This window comes from Patagioenas fasciata, chromosome 17 (assembly GCF_037038585.1).
Source record: "Patagioenas fasciata isolate bPatFas1 chromosome 17, bPatFas1.hap1, whole genome shotgun sequence".
NCBI classification, from domain to species: Eukaryota; Metazoa; Chordata; class Aves; order Columbiformes; family Columbidae; genus Patagioenas; species Patagioenas fasciata.
The window spans coordinates 406,618-428,079 of NC_092536.1; the positions used below are offsets into that span (position 1 = coordinate 406,618).

The 21,462-nt window shown below is 49.7% G+C and overlaps 1 protein-coding gene across 25 annotated transcripts in view; it reads right to left on the reverse strand.

The window, feature by feature from the left end:
• The window catches only part of FBRSL1 (fibrosin like 1), a 464,112-nt gene that overhangs the window by 161,145 nt on the left and 281,505 nt on the right, over positions 1–21,462 (reverse strand). For 22 of the 25 annotated variants that reach the window (XM_071816110.1, XM_065851291.2, XM_071816112.1 and 19 more), the window contains one exon: positions 7,963–7,992. The exons of the other annotated variants lie outside the window; for them this stretch is intronic. In XM_071816110.1, coding sequence (XP_071672211.1) covers positions 7,963–7,992 — 30 coding nt within the window. The remainder of the gene's footprint in view (positions 1–7,962; positions 7,993–21,462) is intronic. 25 annotated transcript variants of the gene reach the window in all.

The window sequence follows — 21,462 nt, forward strand, 5'->3', positions numbered from 1 at the left end:
TCTTGAAAAACAGGGCAAGAAACTCGCATTTCACAAAAAAGGGGGACTAAAATCACAAGCATGGGAGGAAGACCTTTTTGGTGGGCTATACAATGACTTTTTTTGGAGACAAGCTCAACAACCATGATACAAGAAATTCTACTTTCTTCAGTTTCACCTGCTGCGGGTGGGGTGAGGTTATCTAAAGATGTAAACGTGGGAAAGTGACCGCAGTCACTCAGGAGCCTGCATCCGAGGGTCCACAGCACACAGTGACACGCTCCACACACGGGTCACTGCAGCCACCTTTGCGGCAACTGATAGAAAGAACAGACACTTTAAAATCTTCGTCAGTTATCCAAGGCTACTCCGCACTTTTATCCTCGCATGATAGTTTTAGCTCAGTTTATAGATGAATGGGATCGCTTTCAATTTTAGGCTAATGTTCTTTTATATTTATAATATTCAGGATAGCTACACATGCTTGATTACCTTTAAAACACGTATCACGATTCCATTTAAAAATACATGAATCCCATTTAAAAGTGACTTGTCCGCATCTTCTAGTATTTATGGACAAGGACATATGGGGCTGATTTCTCTCATTATTAAGCAGCATGTATGAGGCTTAAATCATTTCAATTATTCATTGACAGCAATTGGGCTGCTCATGCAAACTCCCACTCACACAAGGAGTGCCGGTGACCGGACCAGTCAAGCGCATGAAGATGGCTGAAGGGACTCCGGGATGCACCCGCAGACACCGCTGACTTTGATCAGGGTGAGGAGTGCTTTTGAAAATCGGCCCTATCTTCACTAATAAATGTAATTTGACTGAGAGTTTCAGCATGGGTGTTCTGAATGACATTTCTTCAAAGGTCACCATGACCGAGGTTCTGAGAGGTGATCACCAGCAGCTGAAGGAACACGAGTGACTGTGCACTGGTTACCATAACAAACCCCAAGTCTGCTGCAAGACCTTTCTAGAGCACCATGTTCCATGGCGCTTCCCTTTCTGGTGTGGGTTCAGGGTGCTCCCGACACAAGGTGACACAAGGTGACACCTCTGCAGAACCTGGGCTGTGAAAGCTTTCAGGAAGAACAAAGCTGACTCCGAGCAAATGAAGAAAAGCACCTCCAAGCAGCAGGAACCAGCCATCTCCGGTACGGACACTTCTGCTCCAGCAGCACAGATCTGAGACGGGAGATGGAGCAACCAACAGCACTGCTGAGCTTGGACTGTAATAGTCCACATGGCAAAGGCTGTGAACAGTAAAAACTGCTATAAAGAGACTTTGCAGCCTATCGCAGAGCACTGTGCCCTCCAGCCACCCCGCCAGTGGGACACCTTGCGCTGTTGTGTTTCCCATCAGTGGAATCGGTCTGAGAGAACAGGAATCATCCTTCGTGGAAAATAAAATACGGTTATTCTTTGCAACACACTATTTTTAATTAAAAAGACATGTTTCTTGCTCTCTTCAGAACGAGCCCAAGGAACATTTGTAATCATTTTCAGGTCACATTATATTCTATATATTGCATCTGACTTCAGAGCTACGTGGGCTAATTACTGTCTTTCTGCACAACTAAATCACTATCAGGGTAGCAGCAGACAGTAAGCACACCAACATCTCGTGGCCACAACGCGTTCTAGGAAGCACAGTCCAGCTCTTGGAAGAAAAACGTCTCCTATTTCAGACGTCTGTTCCCTGCCCAGCGCCACCTCTGAGCCCCAGCATGGGCCGCACTTTGTCCCTATCCGTGATCCTGATGGGAAAGGTTTTGTTTCGCTTCTTTTTCCCCTAAGAAAGGCAGGAAGGTTAGTGAGTCTTTAAACTCGCAGTTCTGACGGTTGTTAATATTTCACATTACCAGCAGGGAAAGGAATTAAAACTGCCAGTAGCTATCCAGATAGACTTTAAAATCCCCTTCCCTCCCCCTTCTCTCTGCCTCCCTCGGCTTCAGAGGATATTTTCCCCGCAAATTGGTTTTAAATTAAGGAAGGTGATGAAGGCAATGTGCCGTCTCAGCATTTTCCCAGGTGCACTTAATCTAATTTCATTAAGGAGATCAGGACAGATGATCGCTACAGTCGAAACATTAAGTCTGTCCATTTTTGTATAAAAAACCATTAAGTCTGTCAAAGTGTCGGCGGGTGGGCTGTTTATTATTGGAGACGAAGGCGCGCTTTGCTTCCCCAATAAACTGTCAGGAGTAGTAAACCACAAATTAAGTCAGCTGCTGACAAAGATTTAGGCAAAGATCTCCAACTGATTTTGACACAGGTGCAGGAAAGGGCAAGGAAAGAGAGGCCGTGAGCTGGTCCGTATGCTCTGGAAACCAGGTCTTTGTGTGGGCTTGAGATATTTCAGTCTGACCCATCAAAGAGCCGAAGACTCTTTGGAGATGTGGAGATGATCAAGCAGAACTGTGGGTGCCTCCGATACCTGTTACACCTGCACAGGACAGCCAGTGCTGCACGCTGTGCACTGCTGTGCTATTTAACCTGGTAAAACAACGCTGGAATACAGTAATGAGAAACTTCTCAGGCCAAATAAGTGCCTGCAATTGCAGCTATTGGAGCATGCATCCTCCAGAACTCCCATCTTCTTGGCATCTTTATGGTTAATTAAATCATTCAATTTAATTAAATGAATTGCCTAACTGAATTGTCAATTCCTGTCACCTGCCTGCTATGTTATGTTCTATCTGATCACCTTCCAGGGAGTTACTGCCTTTGCACAGGTAGCCCTTGGATTTATGGCTACATTTAATGGGTTTCTTGATGCGGGCAGACAGCTGTGCAAGACTGCTCTCTTCCCTGCTGCCTCAGATCTTAAAAGCTTCTTCACAAGGTCCCTGGTAAGGTAAGACAATGCTCACGGATGGGGAGCCAGGACAGGGAGACAACAGAGAAAACAGAGAGCTAGGGACAGGCCTGGAACTAAACTTCCAGCTTCATGGAAACAAGAGATTTATCAGGTGGATCCCACCTCTTTCCATTGCGAGGTGAGATATGAGGAGCAGGGGGAAAGAAGCCTCCAGTGCAGCCCGTGGTGGAGCAGCCACAGCTGTGCCATGCTGCTCTGCTCCCGTCCACCGGGTGCTGAACTGCACCCCTGAACTGCACCTCTGCTCCCATCCATCGGGTGCTGAACTGCACCCCTGAACTGCACCTCTGCTCCCATCCATCGGGTGCTGAACTGCACCCCTGAACTGCACCTCTGCTCCCGTCCATCGGGTGCTGAACTGCACCCCTGAACTGCACCTCTGCTCCCATCCATCGGGTGCTGAACTGCACCCCTGAACTGCACCTCTGCTCCCGTCCATCGGGTGCTGAACTGCACCCCTGAACTGCACCTCTGCTCCCGTCCATCGGGTGCTGAACTGCACCCCTGAACTGCACCTCTGCTCCCGTCCATCGGGTGTTGAACTGCACCTCTGCTCCCATCCATTGGGTGCTGAACTGCACCTCTGCTCCCGTCCATTGGGTGCTGAACTGCACCCCTGAACTGCACCTCTGCTCCCGTCCATTGGGTGCTGAACTGCACCTCTGCTCCCGTCCATCGGGTGCTGAACTGCACCTCTGCTCCCGTCCATTGGGTGCTGAACTGCACCTCTGCTCCCGTCCATCGGGTGCTGAACTGCACCTGCTCATGCGCAGCTCCGTGGGCCCCACACCTATGGGGGCTCGGGAATCGGAGAGCACCCAACCGCCTGGCCAGGCCGAGCTCGCTCTGGCGCAAGCAGGGCCTAAGAAACTCGCTGTGCTGTTGCAGAAAGCGGTGTGGAAACACTGGTTTAGAAACCTGACTTGAAAACTCTTTGCTTCCACCTTGAATACATCTTTACCAGTCTCCAAGATGGCTTGCTATAGCTAAACCACAAACTACAGAACAAATATATGGTAAATACTGATTCAACCTAGCTATACGGTGTCATTGTTTGTACATGGAACTTAGCACCACGTTAAATGAAGGAATGTCTGACATCTAACCCCTGATTTAAAGAGCTCACTTACACTGTGGGGCCATGCAATTAAGCTGACAACCCACAATTTCGCACACAGCAGACACAAGTCCAAGACTGAAAAAACACGAACACTGAGTTACTTTTAAGGAAAGAAACAGGCTTCTTTTTAATGCAATCTTGAACACTGTTATTGAAAAATGAGAGCAACGCTTTGGAATGACGAGCAGAGATTACTCATTCCCTTGTTTTACACAAGTTGACTTTTGGCTTTCTGCAGAACACCATTTAACGGAGCACATTACCAAGCTGCTAGCCACTTTTCACAGTGATGCTAAAGCAGGTAAGAGACAATAAGTGGAACTGTTGATGGTTTATATTACTCTATTATGTTAATGTTCACTAAAGTATGCCATAAGCTCTCTCATTACATGTGTATAAACCAATTCTCTGTGGTGTTATTCCTGTGCTAAATGCTATAACTACATAAATCTTGAATTAATGGAGACTTTATAGTTCCTGAAAATGAAGGGTAATTGCTATCTGTTAATGCTGTTGTTGCTATTAAAGGAAGTATATATTTTCAGTAACAATGTTTATGGACCGTGAGCCTCACGTCGCAGCTACTGCACAACAGAGATGGTGTAACAGGACTGTCAGACTACCTCCCCTCCTCTGCCTCCACCCTCACTAAAAGCACAGTGCCATTTCCACAGCTCAGGCAAACCACCCGGCAGTTCTCCTAACAGCGGCGGAGTCCAAACCGATGTCCTTCAATGCACATTCCCTAAAAGAAATGGGATTTGCGTTTCCATCTCTGGGAATGCACGGTTTGAGAAGTTTCTCACTTGGCTGACTGGCTGGACAGCTCACTTTATTACTTTGGCTGCTCCAAGCAGTTCTTGGAGAGGCAAGTGGCGACAGAATGGAAGGTGTGAGAAAGCCTCATCCCACTCACTTCCCTTGAGATGGCAGCAGTGAAGTGCTGCGCTTGGCCAGAGGCGGCTCAGAAAGCAGACGGGATGGACGAGTCCCCAGCCTTGAGCGCCTGCTCTCCGATTATTAAAACAGCAGCACTGTTTGGAAACGTCCTCACGATCTGCGAAACTGCACCTTGCGCTGAAGTAAGGCCTCCGCGATTCTGCTGTACCCTATGTGTGATCCCACTATGCGCAATTGCTTTTCTCCCCCGGAGTCCTGCACAACACTGCACAGGGCAAACCCCAAAACCATCAGGAGTGTGTCTGTGTTTTTCGATGCAGGGAGGGTAAAGCCTTGATTTTACTCTAATGTCTATGCTTTAAAATGTTAAGAGCTCAGTAGCCCATATACCTATGAACTAAATAAATAGTGGATAATTACTAGCGTGGTGCAGAGAGAGAAGTAGGAGGTGTAAAATTTCAGTTTTGCTTCTAGCTCTGCCACTGACTCGGTTTGTATTTGTCCATGAACTCCCTTTGGCCTGCTCTCCTCATGAGTTATATACAGACGACAGTGATGCGCTGTTTGTGACTCACAAAAAGTGTTATGCAAATCAGAAGTACATTAGTAATTCCCGCCCTTCATTAGCGCCGGCACGCGCAGGTGTGCCTCCAGAAAGATGCTTCTTGCTGACCAAGCAGGAAAGCAAGACTGTTGTGTAGTGCGGTGAAATGACACCGACCTGCCAGGGAATCTGGGAAGCGCGATGCCGGGCTAGACAGAACGTCGAACACTCCATCTGGCTGCGGCAGCAGAGAGCGCTGGTAGAAGACACACTTTGCCAACACATGGCAGTGGGGAAAAACTCCTCCCAGTGTGATTCCCTCAGGATACTCATGCCCCTGTTTTTATAGCTCCTCGTTGCATCAGCCAGGTTAAGTTTTAGACAAAGACTGAGTGTGTTTCTAGGGGAGTGCAGTACATCAGGTATCATGTGTTTCTAGGGGAGTGCAGTACATCAGGTATCATGTGTGTTTCTAGGGGAGTGCAGTACATCAGGTATCATGTGTTTCTAGGGGAGTGCAGTACATCAGGTATCATGTGTGTTTCTAGGGGAGTGCAGTACATCAGGTATCATGTGTGTTTCTAGGGGAGTGCAGTACATCAGGTATCGACAGCGAGCCGGGCTGCCCTTGTCTTCCCCACTGGAAGGGAACGTTGCACTCACATTGTCCCCATGACACGTCTGAGGCCTTTTCACTTCAGCCTCGGTGAGTTTACATGCATGTGCACATCTTTGCTGAGAAGCAACCCTACTTAATTCCAGAGACCTATTTAATAGAGCTGATGTCAAGTCTCGTGTCTCTACAGATCAGGTAAGAGATAGAGAGATGACGATCTTGTGCTGCTCTCCTTATGAAGAAATGCTATTACTAAGGTGGAATCACCCTAAGGAGGAGGTGGCTGGAAACATTTGAGCCTAGAAGGTCAAATTACAGTTATAGATATGTAAAGAAATGCCATACTAATGGTAAATAACACTATAATAGCCTTTCACTTGCTGTAAAGGACAGTGAGTTACCAGCCAAACACAATGCAGCTTCCTCTGAAGGTAACCTCAGATCCCACATTCTGAAAGCTAATCAATGCTGTTCAGATTTCAATTTCTTCTCTACAAGGTGAAGTCAAACCTAATCTAACACACGTCAGTCTCAGATGTAATGCCGCTAGCTGGGTCTACCAGTGTAATTTAGATAATCATTAATAGCATAGCTGTATAATAAAACTACATGTCACTTACAACTTCATCTGAGGTTTGACTGGCAGATCTTTAAACAGTTTTCTAAGTGATTGCTTTTACTTTCCTTGATTGGGCAGTCTAAGAAATGCTTTAACCCCATGGTGTCTAAGCTTCTCAGGAATGGTTTTCCACCCTCCCCAGCCCCGCTGCCCGCCCTGCTGGCTGACCCTGTGACACAGACCGTGGGGGCCTCGTGGCAGTTTCAGGGAGTTACTTTGTACATATATACACATACCTAAAATAAAATATGTATAGCATCTTTCATTTAACAGATATGATTTAAATGTTTCTCTTTGATCAAGCCTTCATCTCAAAATGCAGCTTTTGCCATACTCCAGGGATATTTGGTACCAGATGGGATTTCTAAAAGAAGCAGCTGAAGAAACATTAATGCTCCCCAAGCAACACCACCACTCCAGTGAAAACGAAGAAAGGCTGCACCAGAAGCAGCTCGAACCCCGTTAACCCCACTGTACGAGCGCGCAGCCACGGCGCCGCGGCTGCCTGAGCGGGGTCTCCGCTCCTGTAACGCTGATCCAGCAGAGACCTGCGTGCCACAGCTGCTCATGAATGAATGCAAGAGACTGGACAGCCAAAATACCATCAAAGTTTGATGAAGATCTAACCTGAGACTACCCAGTTTGATCTGCCAGGACAGAAGTCAGCAAGAGATACTCACGTCTTTTATACATTTGATGCTCGAAAGGGTGGTGCAACTGTTGCTATGTAGGAGGACTTCCCTGGTTTCCTTGCAATGGTGAAACAATAAATCCTTATACAAAACCACACAACTACAACTTTTCAATGACCAGCCTCTGTATCCAAAAGAGGGTCAGAAAAACCATTGCTCTGTGATAAATACGCATGCAACATGGCAAAACACTCCTTGACAGTCACCACACTGCCTTCGCGGTAGGTACCGGCTGTCCCATCTTCAAAACTGATTACAAAACTGACATCTTCAAAGGTTACTATAAATAAAAGATGGGCTCCTGACAAGGTGTCGGAGGAGACGACCTCTGCGACTGCTCCAGCGCTACGACTCGGGGCTCACCAAACGCTCAGGTCACGATCAAGGAAGACTATCATGTTAATGGGGGCTCCCACTCTGTAACCAAAACCTAGTGAAGATCACGGAGTACCCGAGCCCATGTTTTGTCATTCACTTACAGGTATTTCTAAATTTGACGTGACGACTGGAGGAAAATATTATTTTCAAATTCATTCTTATTTTGACTCTGAGGGAACTTCCAAGCTAGTAAAGCACAGGAAAGAAGAAAATTCAGTCTTACCTTATCGTCAATATCACTCTCGCTGTCACACTGTGGAGTAGAGAGAGAAAAAAAGATTTTGAGAAACACCTTTATGTACAGGGAGCCTTTGCATCATCCTCTTAAATCTTCAGGATAGCTGCTTCTGATGTTCTCAGCCCAATGATACACACCTCTGATGTTTGCAGTAAAGCCTTTTAGATTGCTGGCATAAACCAGACAAAGCCAATTGCTCTCTTCTTATACTAAAATATGGTTACTCTTACTTGGATGGGGAAAAGCAAACTTCAAACAAAAAAGGGCATCAGCAATGCATTATAATAACAACTGTAACACGAATAGCACAACAAAAAGCACGCCTTTTTATCATCCCAAACTGTGGAATATATAGTAACAGTTTTGCATCGCTTCACCTTGATAAGCACTTTGTCATCTAACAAGGAAACTGTGAAACTGGTAATCAATTTCTAATTTAATGAGTGGTACCAAGAATCGTAATTAAAATACATCATAAATCGTGGTACATTTTTTAGTTTGAATGAGATCACGATCCCAGGAGGAAATGTTTACTTGGAGAGTTTTAGAGTGTAATCTCTTACAGCCCCTGCAAATGAAACGCTCTATTTTCACAGCACAGACGATGGAAGGATAACTCGAGCACCGAACACTTTGGGACACGCTCATCTTGTTGTCTGGAGCTGAGAAGCATTCACAGTGAGGCACAACCCCAAATCTCTCGGTGTGTGTCACGCTGACAGAAAGCAGCCAGCGCTTCCTGGGGCGTCCTGCCCACCGGGGCCTTCCTCCTTCAGCCAGCAGCTGATGAGCACAACCCGGGGGTTCCGCAAGGGCTGGCACCCTACTGAGTTCACTGGTTCAACGACAAGCTCCCAATGGGAAACGGTCCATCGGAATGCCCGTGCTTTGGTGCCGCGAATGCAGGAGCAGACCTGTTCGGTCAGTCCGCCCAGCGCCCGCGGCTCGGGGCGCAGGGAGGGGAGGGGGAGTCTTTCCTGACACATCCTTTTATCCTCAAGTTACAAAGCAGAAATTTCAGCTGTGACATCCTTAGTTTTCTGCAGATTTTTGAGAGACTATTTAATCTCTTATTCTGTTTGGCGCCTGAAATGATTGACCCCAAACACTTGAGGAACATTTTACTCCTGAATTCTCTGCCGCGCTGAGCACAGGAGGAGCCGCGACACGGCGGCGGGGCTCCCGCGGTGAGCCTGCAGGGAGGCCGCTCGGCTCCCCAACCGACTGCGTACTTCCATTTAACTCCCGTGGAAACACCTGCTTTAAGGAACCTGGTTTTCTGTAGTCTCGACTAGGCAGAACACTTTGTTTTTTCAAAATGAAACCATTTCACACCGCCCCACCAGATCCACAACATGGTTTTCAGAGAGAAATGCAGCTGTTTAGAAGCATGCACACAGATCTCATTGTATCTGTTACCATTCCGGGAAAGAAAGCACCCGAAGCACAAGTGGATGGGAGGACAGGAGGGCAGGACACTGCTCTGCAGCGGCCAGGAGCCACGGGTGGGCAAGTCCCGTGGCAATAACCAGGGTTAACACCAGCAGGCTGCATTAAGCCCTACCCAATTACTTTGTACATGGAAGGTGAGAAAATCAGACAGCCGTGTCTTTACCAAACACCCTCCCATAAACTGTTTGTGCCTTTTCTGGGGACTTTTATTCTGCCACAGAGCTTTATGAAAATTCTTATAGGAAACAGTTTCTGTTTTTTCACAAACCAGACATTCATATGGAAAGTAAAATCAGTCCTGATAAACCATCACCAGCAGCAGCCACCTGCTGACTCTGCTCAACCCGCGCCACACAACCACCATGCTCTGGAAGGGGACTAATGGTTCATCATCACCCACGCGTGTCAGAACAGGCTCGCTGGGCAAAGGTTGCTCCACGACCTCCTGCATTGGTGCCGGCTCAAGACAGCACCGGGTCACGGCGACAAAGCATCACGTCCATCCAGCCCGAGGGGGGGCGAGGGGAGGTGCAGCGCAGCAGTGCACTGGTGCCACTGGCGTGCACTGTTACCATTGCAGTGCACTGGTACCGCTGCCGTGCACTGGTGCCACTGGCGTACACTGGTACCGCTGCCGTGCACTGGTACCGCTGCCGTGCGCTGGTGCCACTGGCGTACACTGGTACCGCTGCCGTGCACTGGTACCGCTGCCGTGCGCTGGTACCATTGCCGTGCGCTGGTACCGCTGCCGTGCACTGGTACCATGGCCGTGCGCTGGTACCGCTGCCGTGCGCTGGTACCGCTGCCGTGCGCTGGTACCGCTGCCGTGCACTGGTACCGCTGCCGTGTCCGCAGACCCGCCGGCTGGCGCAGGGACGCCGCTCCCTGCTCCCGGGGACTGACCGGGGCCACAGTGCGACGGGGAGCGTGTCCCCACGTCACCGCCATAATGGAGTGGGTCACAAAACCAAGCTATCTTCCCCTTTAAACCAGGGCTACACTAATTTTAAGCACCGTGCTCGTTCAGTCTGCACACTCATATTTCAGAGGCAGAGTATTCTGATGACGTGATTCAACCTGCGCGGTTCGGATTAGAGCATGTTACACTGGGATTATACAGATATCACAAAAATGGCACAAAATTAGTTTGTGCACTCAGCCCTGTGTTGCTTAAAACTCTATGCTTAGGCAACCTCAATACAAATTTCAGTTCTTACAGAGACTTAAAGAATGATACACTGAAGTAGTAAAAAAATCAAATAAATTAAACTGAGAAATATATTGCCTGGAAAATACAACGTAGTATTTTAGTCTTGCTCTGTTTCTGCAATAAAACTTGTCTTCCTATTTCTTACTGCATTATGATATTTAAAGGAAAGAGGAGAGGCTTTTTCTCCTTGAAAACAGATTTGACCTCAAAAATGTATATGCTTATAATGAGTATAAAACCTATTACAGATGGTCTGCATTACTAAAAGGTGCAGATGCCTAACTTTGCTTTGTACCAATATGCAACTTTGTCTCATGTAGATAAGTGAAAGTTGCAAAAAGCCAGTGAACCATCAAATCCACATGCTAAATTTCATAAACAGACATACAAATGAAGCAAACATCTGCTCTCTGAGGATACATTTTTCCCCATTCAGGATCTGTAAATACTCCATAATTAATTGTTTTTAAAATGGGAAGGACAGCAAAGAATTTTGTTTCCTTTCAGCTTACATCTTCCTTCCTTTAACGAGGGCTGCATCCGTCTCGCAGCCGAAGGAGCCGGTGGGGCTGCGCACGCGGGTCCGCAGCAGACGCGGCTCTGCCGGCCACCGAGCCCACGGCGCAGCCCCGCGCAAGATGGGTGCTTCAGAAACCGCGCTTCTGGCAGCAAGTCGCGTAACGTCGTGTTCGCCTTACGGAACAGCCGTCCTCTCCGGCCCTGTCAGACCCGCTCACGCACGCCAACTCCCCACACCGACTCCCACTGCGTGGCCTGCAGACCACCAAAACACTGCACCTAAATCCTCGCCAGAATGAAGTCCCACACCGACCCAAAGCTGCTAAGCAATCCACATGTCGAGAGACAGTGGGGGAAGCATTAACACACCATTATTTATAAAATTTGGACTTCTGTTTAACTTGCAGCACTCTGGAAAATGGAGAGACTCATGGCTACCAACCCACATTCACCTCCCACTGACTCCTGAAGAAAATACAGCCAGCTTTGGTGGAAAAAAACCTCAAGCTTCAGCATTCACTTAGGTTTTCTTCCTTTTATTTTAAAGAAAAAGGCTCCCACATTAGCGTTGAGAAACAGGAACCCACAGGCTGCTGAACACGCAATGGCATTGAAAAAACAACGACAGCAAAACCAAACCCGCCCAGAGAGATCTGTGAAAAACAGGGCTGCTGTTGACCCCCTCTCTTCGACACGGGGCATTAAAAGACAGGATTTCAATGGGCTGGTTCAGTTTCGGCGGTGGCGGCCCCGCAGAGCCGCTCCTCACGCAGAGCTGGGGCTGGCAGAGGCCGGGCCTGGTGCGCTGCACCACCGCCATGTTTGAATGAGCAACGAAGTCCTACGAGAAACCTTGGTTTGACCCAAAGGGTTTTCTGTCTTAAAAGACAACTCGCGGCCTGGAGAGGAGGCCGCGGCTCTCCCTCCGCAGGGCCCAGCTCCTCCGCCACCCGGCCTGCGCTCACCTCCCACGCAGCTGTTGTTGGAGGGACAAAAGCCCTTGTCAAAACAAAAAAGTTAAAGAAAATGTGGAGAATGGCAACTGTTGACAGCTACGGGGGCTCATTGAGAGACAAAAGCTTCAATTACCTGGATTTTTCTAAAGGCCTGTTAACACTCCTTGTCTATAAGCGAAACTGTAAACAGCCATTGTGCTGGGTTCATAAAGGCTCCTAAAAGGATTATTCACTGGGTTGTGCCAATTGCCTCTCAATTCCATCAAGAATCTTTGCAAAGCTGACCCCTAATTGTGCTGCTTTTGCAAAACAATTTCTTGCAGTGGCAGATTCCAGTCAGAAAAAGCCTCCCGTGAGGTAAAGTTAAGCAGAAACAACACATAATTCGGGTAAAAAGGCTTCACCCCTCCCTCCTTCTCCCCCACGGAGGAGGAGGGTGCAGACTTTGCAGACATGGGCCCTCTGTTGAGGATGACCCGGTGACACGAAGCCTCTACCCAACCGGCCGTGGCTCCCCAGGACAGGGCACGGTCTGGCGGCTGCTGCCAGGGGACTGTGCTGCCAGGGGACTGTGCTGCCAGGGGACCGCGCTGCCAGGGGACCGCGCTGCCAGGGGACTGCGCTGCCAGGGGACTGCGCTGTCAGGGGACTGCGCTGCCAGGGGACTGCGCTGCCAGGGGACTGTGCTGCCAGGGGACTGCGCTGCCAGGGGACTGCGCTGCCAGGGGACTGTGCTGCCAGGGAACTGTGCTGTCAGGGGACTGTGCTCCCAGGGGACTGCGCTGACAGGGGACTGCGCTGCCAAGGGACTGCGCTCCCAGGGGACTGTGCTGTCAGGGGACTGCGCTGCCAGGGGACTGTGCTGTCAGGGAACTGTGCTGTCAGGGGACTGCGCTGCCAGGGGACTGTGCTGCCAGGGGACTGCGCTGTCAGGGGACTGCGCTGCCAGGGGACTGTGCTGTCAGGGGACTGTGCTGTCAGGGGACTGTGCTGCCAAGGGACTGCGCTCCCAGGGGACTGCGCTGTCAGGGGACTGCGCTGCCAGGGGACTGCGCTGCCAGGGGACTGTGCTGTCAGGGGACTGCGCTGCCAGGGGACTGTGCTGCCAGGGGACTGCGCTCCCAGGGGACTGTGCTCCCAGGGGACCGTGCTGTCAGGGGACCGCGCTGTCAGGGGACTGCGCTGCCAGGGGACTGTGCTCCCAGGGCACTGCGCTGCCAGGGGACTGTGCTGCCAGGGCACTGTGCTCCCAGGGCACTGCGCTGTCAGGGGACTGTGCTCCCAGGGCACTGCGCTGCCAGGGGACTGTGCTCCAGATGGAGGTTCAGGCTCTGGATGAGGCTGGGGTGAAGCGGTAAGAAAAACTGGTGCTTTCCTACCCACCACCTAAGCAACTGCAGCAACTACGCTGTCCCTACATCCCGCCTGTTCCCCGCTGCACCCAGGAGACCTGAGGAATCAGAGCTCCCACATGGGTACACCAGGCCCTGTGGCTTCTTTTTTTTCTTTGACAGCTGAGGTGGAAAACCACATTTCAAGACGCCCCCTCCACCGTGCTTTCCCACCAGGCAAGGAGTTACGAGGCACTCCAGCACTTGCTTGTACAAATCACCTCAACAGGGGAGAAAAATGGACTTGTGCTACTGTGAAACACTGGCAAGGGTGTGTTTGGCCAAGAGCCTTCTCTTACCATGGACATGTAGATGCCACCAGCAGCACTCCTGCCTGTGGTGAACTGGAAATAAAGCTCAAACCCCTGCCTCGTCTCAAACAAGCAAAGGTTGAAATGGGAAATAGGAACATTACCCACTGTGGTTCACATGAGACAGAAGCATAAATCAGATTACTGCACGTAACACAACGGATACCGCAGAGGCTTGTGTCACTGCAAATAAAGCTAAATCTTCACTGCAGAGGTCTTCTGGTGGCCCTGGAGTCAGTGGTGTTCAGCAGGACCACTGCCGGCTCTGTCACCGCATCCACAGGCAATGAGAACAGCTGCAGTGTTGTAGCCGTGGAAGTTCAGGTTTTCTGAGTGCAGAAGGGGAACGGGCCTGCAATGAGCTATGTACAGATTTTCCAAAACTGTAGCATCTGCAGAAGTACATGGGCTCTGTGCTCTGGGACACCTCCCCTGGCACTGGGCTCCTCGCAAAGGCATTTAGTCCAAGAAGTGGCAGGATAGATACTAAAATTGTTTGCGCTGTAATTCTGGATGTTTTCTGGCAACTTTAAGTACCATGAAAACATCCTTTGACTCTTTGCTTGCCCTCAGTATCTTAACTTCCAGATGACCCAGTTTTTCTTCATATAACAAAAGCGCTACATTGATTACATTAAATCAGATTCTCATGTAAACTGCCTTATGCAGGAAGAAGAGCTCCAAGAAATGAAAACAAAACCAACCCAGATCTCAAGACTGCAACAAGACCGGCAACACTGGGGTGTTATGTCATTGCTTAGGTGTGCAGAAACACCCTGTTATCTGAAATGGGGCCACATCCTCCAGGCTTTTGAGAATCGCACAGAAGTCACCTCAGCTAATTCACATAAACACAGCATCTCCTATTCCACCCAAACCTGGAGGTTTACATCCAGGCTGTGCCTGCACAGCCTCAAGGCTATAGGGCCCTGTTGTGCCAGACGCGATACAGCACAGAAATTACAGGTTCCTCCCCAAGCAGCTGACAGAAAGGCTTGTTTCCTCTTTGCACACAAACACACATACCTACAGATATGATTTGTATTATGATTAAGTAGAGTATGAGACGTCTAAGCTGGCCGTGTGAAAAAGCAGATCCCAGCCTGGAGGGATATGTAATCTAACCAGCCTGCCTGCAACTAGAATTGTGTGGGGAAGTATAAGGCTGGAACACGAGGACAACAAAATATTCAACATACAGTCTAACATTACAATGCAAGCTGGAAGGGTAGAATATATAAGTAAAAAGTTCCAGAAAATACAGAATCAGTGTAGATACCTACAGATCTTGGGCACCCACTCAGACAGTCCCAGAGGATGGCCATGTTACTGCTATCTTATAATGGCCAACCAGATTTAGTTACTGAATTTTCTCTCACTAGAGAGGCTCAGGGAAGCATTAGGCTCAAATCCCAGTTTGTTAATGTTTCTTTCAAAGGAAGAAGTAAAATCAAGTCTATTTGCAAGAGCTCTCCCCCCCGCCCCGCCCTCCGATCTCGCCTCCCAGGGGCTGCTCTGCAGGGATGCGCTGCTGCGTGCAGGGGGAGGGGGTTGTTTCCTATTAAGTCTGGCATCGGATTCATGTCTGCAGGGGCTTGCTTAAGATGATAGGAAGAGAGAGTTTTATCATGAGCCAGACTGACAGAAAAGCCTGCTAATGGGACTTGAGGCATACACAGGAAAGAAAGTGCCAAAACATTAAGCTACTGCCAAGTGTCAGAGGGCCACTGATTTATTGCAGCAATTTTGCCACTGTGTCCTTTATAAGGTCCCACAAGTCTTTCCTCCTGGCAAGAAGCTGTGAGCTGCCGCAGCTCGGGGAGAAGTTCAGACCCAGAGCGCAGAAAGTGTCCAAGCGAAAGGCGGGGGCCGGGGGGAGGACGGAAATCGAATGTTGACTTGAACTTGCCCCAGGCAGCAGAGCCCTCTTAGCTCCACTGCCTCCCTGACAGTTTGATGAAATGAGTCAGGGCCTCCCCATGGCTCGACCAGCTCCGGCTTCCAAGTGCCGGGGCAGAGCTGTAAGAAACAGATTGAGCCTCAGGGCAGCAATTTTTTTCCCTTTCTCTCCCCAGCATTTGGCGGGGGAAGGGGAGGTTACCAGCACTACAGATGTATAGGCTGAGCCTTTGTCTGCAGAGGGGGAGGGCAGCGGAGAGACAAGAACAGCAAGAGAGTATTAGCTCTGGCAGCCGAGAACAGCCCTGAGCACTATAACTAATTTTGAGGGGCAGTGATGCATTGTACGGGCGATGTGCTGTTTGGTCTGAGGGGGCCCCTGTTGTGAAGCAGCAATCAAGAGGACATTTTGTTAAGTGACCAACAGCTGTCATCTGCAAGCCCAGAGCAGGGAAGGAGGGAGCAAGGGGGAGGGAAAAAGAAGAAAAGAAAAAAGAGCATTTGTCCCTTGCAGGCAGAGCGCGTTAATCCACCGGCCCGCCGCAGCTGCACCGCCCAGAGCGCCCGGCGCCCCCACAGCCCAACGGCGCCCCCACAGCCCAACGGCGCCCCCACAGCCCAACGGCGCCCCCACAGCCCAACGGCGCCCCCACAGCCGAACTGCGCCCCCACAGCCCAACGGCGCCCCCACAGCCGAACTGCGCCCCCACAGCCCAACGGCGCCCCCACAGCCGAACGGCGCCCCCACAGCCCAACGGCGCCCCCACAGCCCAACGGCGCCCCCACAGCCGAACGGCGCCCCCACAGCCGAACTGCGCCCCCACAGCCCAACGGCGCCCCCACAGCCGAACTGCGCCCCCACAGCCCAACGGCGCCCCCACAGCCGAACTGCGCCCCGCGGCCGCCGGGGACGCGGGCACCGCACCGCCGGGGACACGGGCACCTCACCGCCAAACGCGGGCACCGCACCGCCGGGGACACGGGCACCGCACCGCCGGGGACACGGGCACCGCACCGTCAAACGCGGGCACCGCACCGCCAAACGCGGGCACCGCACCGCCGGGGACACGGGCACCTCACCGCCAAACGCGGGCACCGCACCGCCGGGGACACGGGCACCGCACCGCCGGGGACACGGGCACCGCACCGTCAAACGCGGGCACCGCACCGCCAAACGCGGGCACCGCACCGCCGGGGACACGGGCACCGCACCGCCAAACGCGGGCGCGTCCCCCTCCGCGGGCCAGGAACCCGCGCTGAAAATGCTGTTAAAGTCTCGCTTCATTCCATAAAATTGAGTTGATCTGCTGCAGCTTAGGGTCAATCCCTCAAGGACTGTTTTCCCCCCTTCCCTTTGCGTTAGCACTCATAAATTAATCAGGAAGACCCTGACTAAGTCATTTCATGCTGTACAACATAAAAGAAAGTCCCCTGATGATCCACGCGAGGATCCATTAAAAGCGGGAGGAGGGAGGCAGGAAGAGGGAAGAGAGAGAAAAAGGAAGGGGGAAGGAAAAAATCTCAACCTTTTTGATATTTTAGGATAAAAGCTGGAGGACTTTGTTACAAATTCTAGCCAACATCAAAACACCTTAAATAATTCAAAGAACATGTTAACGGGAAGAAACTGAATGTTGCTCTGATGTTCAGTTGATGCAACGCAGAATATTACCCCGAACAGCGCCGGCTGCGAAGGGAGACGGCAGCCTTGAGCGTTTCGGTTCTTTAGAAAAATGTCAGAACCTGTAAAAATCATCATTGCCAGCAACTCTTTTTTTTTTTTGCATGCTACAAACTCGCGAGCCCGAGCGGCAGGGCTGTGACAAGCTGCTAACAAGACAGCTTCGGGATCCGTCTGAGCTGGCGGGGGACGGGCTGCCATTTCACCGCTTGGAGAGGTTCACGACATGACAAGCAAAAATCAGGGAACAGAGACCTAAAAACCACGGTGTAATTTTCATTTGCTTCTGTCGTGAAAGAATTCAAGCAGAAATATTAGAAGGCTGCACAACTGAAAAAGCCAGCAACTGGAAAATCATTGCTGTGGCCTGACAAGCACATCTTTTACGCTGAAAATGGTTTATTTATTATTACACCTATATACAGCAAGTATTTTGGAAAAAAAGAGATAATCACAAATTATTCCTCGAGATCTACCAAGTGAGCTCTACACCTGCCTACTTGCAAGCTCAGTCTAGAAATGACCTATTTCGTGGGACAGTGACCAAGTCATTTGAAGAAGCTGAAAGAGCCACCAGATTTCTCTTGGTTTCCCACTATGCTGCTCTGCAACCTGACAGGAAAGGTGAAAATATCTTCCATAATGCAGTCTTATACTGGAGCCTACACAGATGAACATTCCCACAGAAGCGTTTAACAAAGACACGTTCATTAAAAAAAGAGAAGTCAGCATCCACTGTCATCTACACAGCAATGTTGGTATCACATTCAAGAGAGGCTTTCTGGCTGCTTTACCATATTACAGCTCCTACTTCAGGCCTTAATATACCCCTATAATGCTTTTCCATAATTTTTGGATGATTTAATGATGTCTTTTCAAGAATCAACTCATTCCATTCTCTGGTTAGAGAACAGTAGGTCTCTCTGTCTATCTCTATATAATATCTCTCTCCCCTGTCTCTTACTATTTGGACTTATTCTAAGTGTTTAATGGTAGGTTGATAGAGCTGCCTTGAAGTCAATTTACTGATCATGATGGACTCATTATATCCATGGCTGCAGCCTCTCGGCTCCAGTGGGATGGCTGCTGTGGGAAACCCAAAGCCAGCCAGCTGCACACATACAATCTTATGCTTAATTTCAGCTCATACTTGCCAACAAAGAGAGAGATCAGACCCCGCAGCAGGTCATTTTCTCTTGAACACCTGTGATTATACCAAAGTGTAATGGGAATGATGGGCCAAACTCAGCCCAGCATTTGCAAGGACCATGTAAATAATGAGCGGAGGCTTTTTCATCTCTTTCCTGTTCCCCTCGTGTCCGCAGGTCTCTGGTGGTGCAATCCCACAGCCGTGCTGGGGCGACTGGAAGGGCTGCACACGCGGAGTTGGATGGCTGACACGGCATTTCACCCATTTACGAAATGGAGGAGACTCAGACAACAAAAGAGATGCAGTTTGCTTCTTTCTCAAGTGCTCACAAGTTCTCTTCATCCCCCCTCGCTCGGGCATGGTGTTAAGAAAATAATGGGGTTGGTTATTCACTTGTACAGAACTATGCCTTGACAAAGCTAAATATAAAAGCTTCAAGGCCTGTGCCATTACCTGGACTCCTCTGGACCACTGAATGACAAAACTTTAAAAATTAAGCAATTAAAAAAAAATGCTATTTCAGGTGAAATTGCAAAGGCTCTCCCCACCTCAGTGCCTCTGCCGCTCTCTGCCGACCCCCCGAGACACTCATTCGCTCTTGTCAGCCCCGGCCTGCCAGCGATCGATGCCCGTGGAACGGTTTACAAGACAGAGCCTCCCACCGCGCCGCTCTGCTCCCAGACTGCAAAGGAGTCTGACCAGCGCCGACCCCCGAGATCAGGACAAGGGCTGGCAGCAGATGGTGAAGGACGGGAACGCAACATCCTCAACTAAGCTATCCCGAACTTTCTGACAGGCTCCAGGACACCTACCCTTTCTGTTGTCACTACCGACTTGTTTGTTTCTGATTTGTATTTTTCTTCCAGGACAGATGTGGAAATGCTCAGTTGTGTGGACAGGTGCCATTCATGAATAAAGTTCCAAAGTTCCAAGTCTTTCCTTAACAGCGGCAGCCCCCTGTACGGCTAACCCAGACCGGAGCAATTGGAGAATGAAAGGGAGAGGAAACATCTCAACAGGAGGGAAATACGAGAGAAGGAATAGAAGACTGAAGAGCAAGAACGCAAAAACCAACTTCCTGCACTGAGGACCAATAATGGGATGGGACTAGAAACACTGTCTTTTTGGGAACAAACCCTCTCGGCTTTAATCAGTAACCATCATTATTATTATTAGCAGGATGATAAATCTGCTAATAATTAGGTGGAACAAATGGTATGTGTTTGTCACAGAGTGAGAGTGCAGTGATTTCCCAAGAGGTCACTAGGAGCACAGGCGGGCGTGCAGCCCGTGCCGGCAGCGGGGAGCAGCCGCGGCTCCCTGTCCCAGCGCCGCACCGCGCCGCACCGCACCGCGCCGCACCGCACCGCACCGCGCCGCACCGCACCGCGCCGCACCGCCGCAGCCCTCGCCCGCCACTGCCGCCCCACCGGCCCTGATCCGCCCGCTGCCCACGGGGGTTTGCAGCCACGTGGAGCAATAAAATGCATGAACAGCAACTCCTGATAATGCTATTATTAGTATGTGTCACTACTGCACATTTAATAACAAGAGGGGTTTTCACGGACTGTTGAGTAATTAGCGGTCTTTAACTATGCTTTAAAGCCTTTCCGTGGACTGGAGTGTGCACAGCTCTCTTCAGCAGCTACACAAAGCACTTGCACAGGCAGCTGAAAGCTGGCAAGGTTCTGGGCAGCTCCTGGCAGCACAGGTCGGCAATGACAGGGTCTCGACGCTGATCAATGTACATTACAAAAACTCGCTTAAATTCACACCTAACACACTCCTGCTTTTGAAGCAGAAATAGCATTCAAAACAAATCACTTCGTTAGCTCCGCAGGCTAATGAAAAATTGCCACAATTACAAAAACAGATCTTTGTTTTCAATTTTCAATAAGCAGAACTTTAACAGAACAAGTTGCTCTTGAAAGCATGAGAGTTGTTCCCTTAAAAAGGAAAGAAAGAAATCCTTCCTAGCAACTGCAATTATGATACTTTCATGTCAAATGAATTATATTACTGAAAATAAATCTTTCTAAGATGCACAAGAGGGTTATCTGGCTCCAGTCAGACTTATGCATTACTGGTTTTATATGTTGTACTCTACTTGATTAATATAGGTAATCAAATTATATTGCCTTCCACTGTGCTCTCAAATTCAAGGCTATAATGTTTTCAATGACAAAGTTCATAGAGTTGTATAAAAATGTACCTCATGCTGTACCAGCCCTTTATTGCTGTAGTAAAACACCATTTTCAATTTAGTAATAAGTGATATAAACCAGAGTGTCTTGATTGGCAGGGTCGTATTCATTCTGCAGCGCCCTATGACACTGCAAAGTTCAGAATGGAAATGTAAGGGCAGGATCCACCGCAATCTCTGCTGCTGATGCTTGAGGAATAAAGTGATTCCTTTTTCACGGGGTGCCCAAAGGAAGGACAAGGGACTGGACACCAAGACACACACACGGATGGAAGGGAGCGAGGGGCAGGAAGAGACTCATAACTCACTACTGCTCCAGCAGGGTTCCTGCGCTGGAGCCAACCCTGAACAACCCCTGCCCACCAGCAATGGGAAATGAGAGAAACCAGCAGCCCGAGAGGAAGAGGAGGGTCTGGAGAGCAGCACGTGCTCGAGAGCCCTCACTGGAACATGTCAGGGCTTCGTGATCCTGCGCTCAGCTCGAGGTGCCTCCGTGAAGCTGTGCTGTCAGTGCTCCTCACTTCATGAGCAGGATTCTCTAAGGGGCTGTAAATTAGACTGTCAAACCTGGAAAATCTCAAGTTTGCAGCTACCTTTGAATATGTAAATCCTAACCCTTCCCTCTTTTCTCTTATATACATCACAAATAACGTTCACCATATCTGTAAATCATCAAAGCAACAATCTGTAAGTTGTGCAGAGGCAAAGAACTC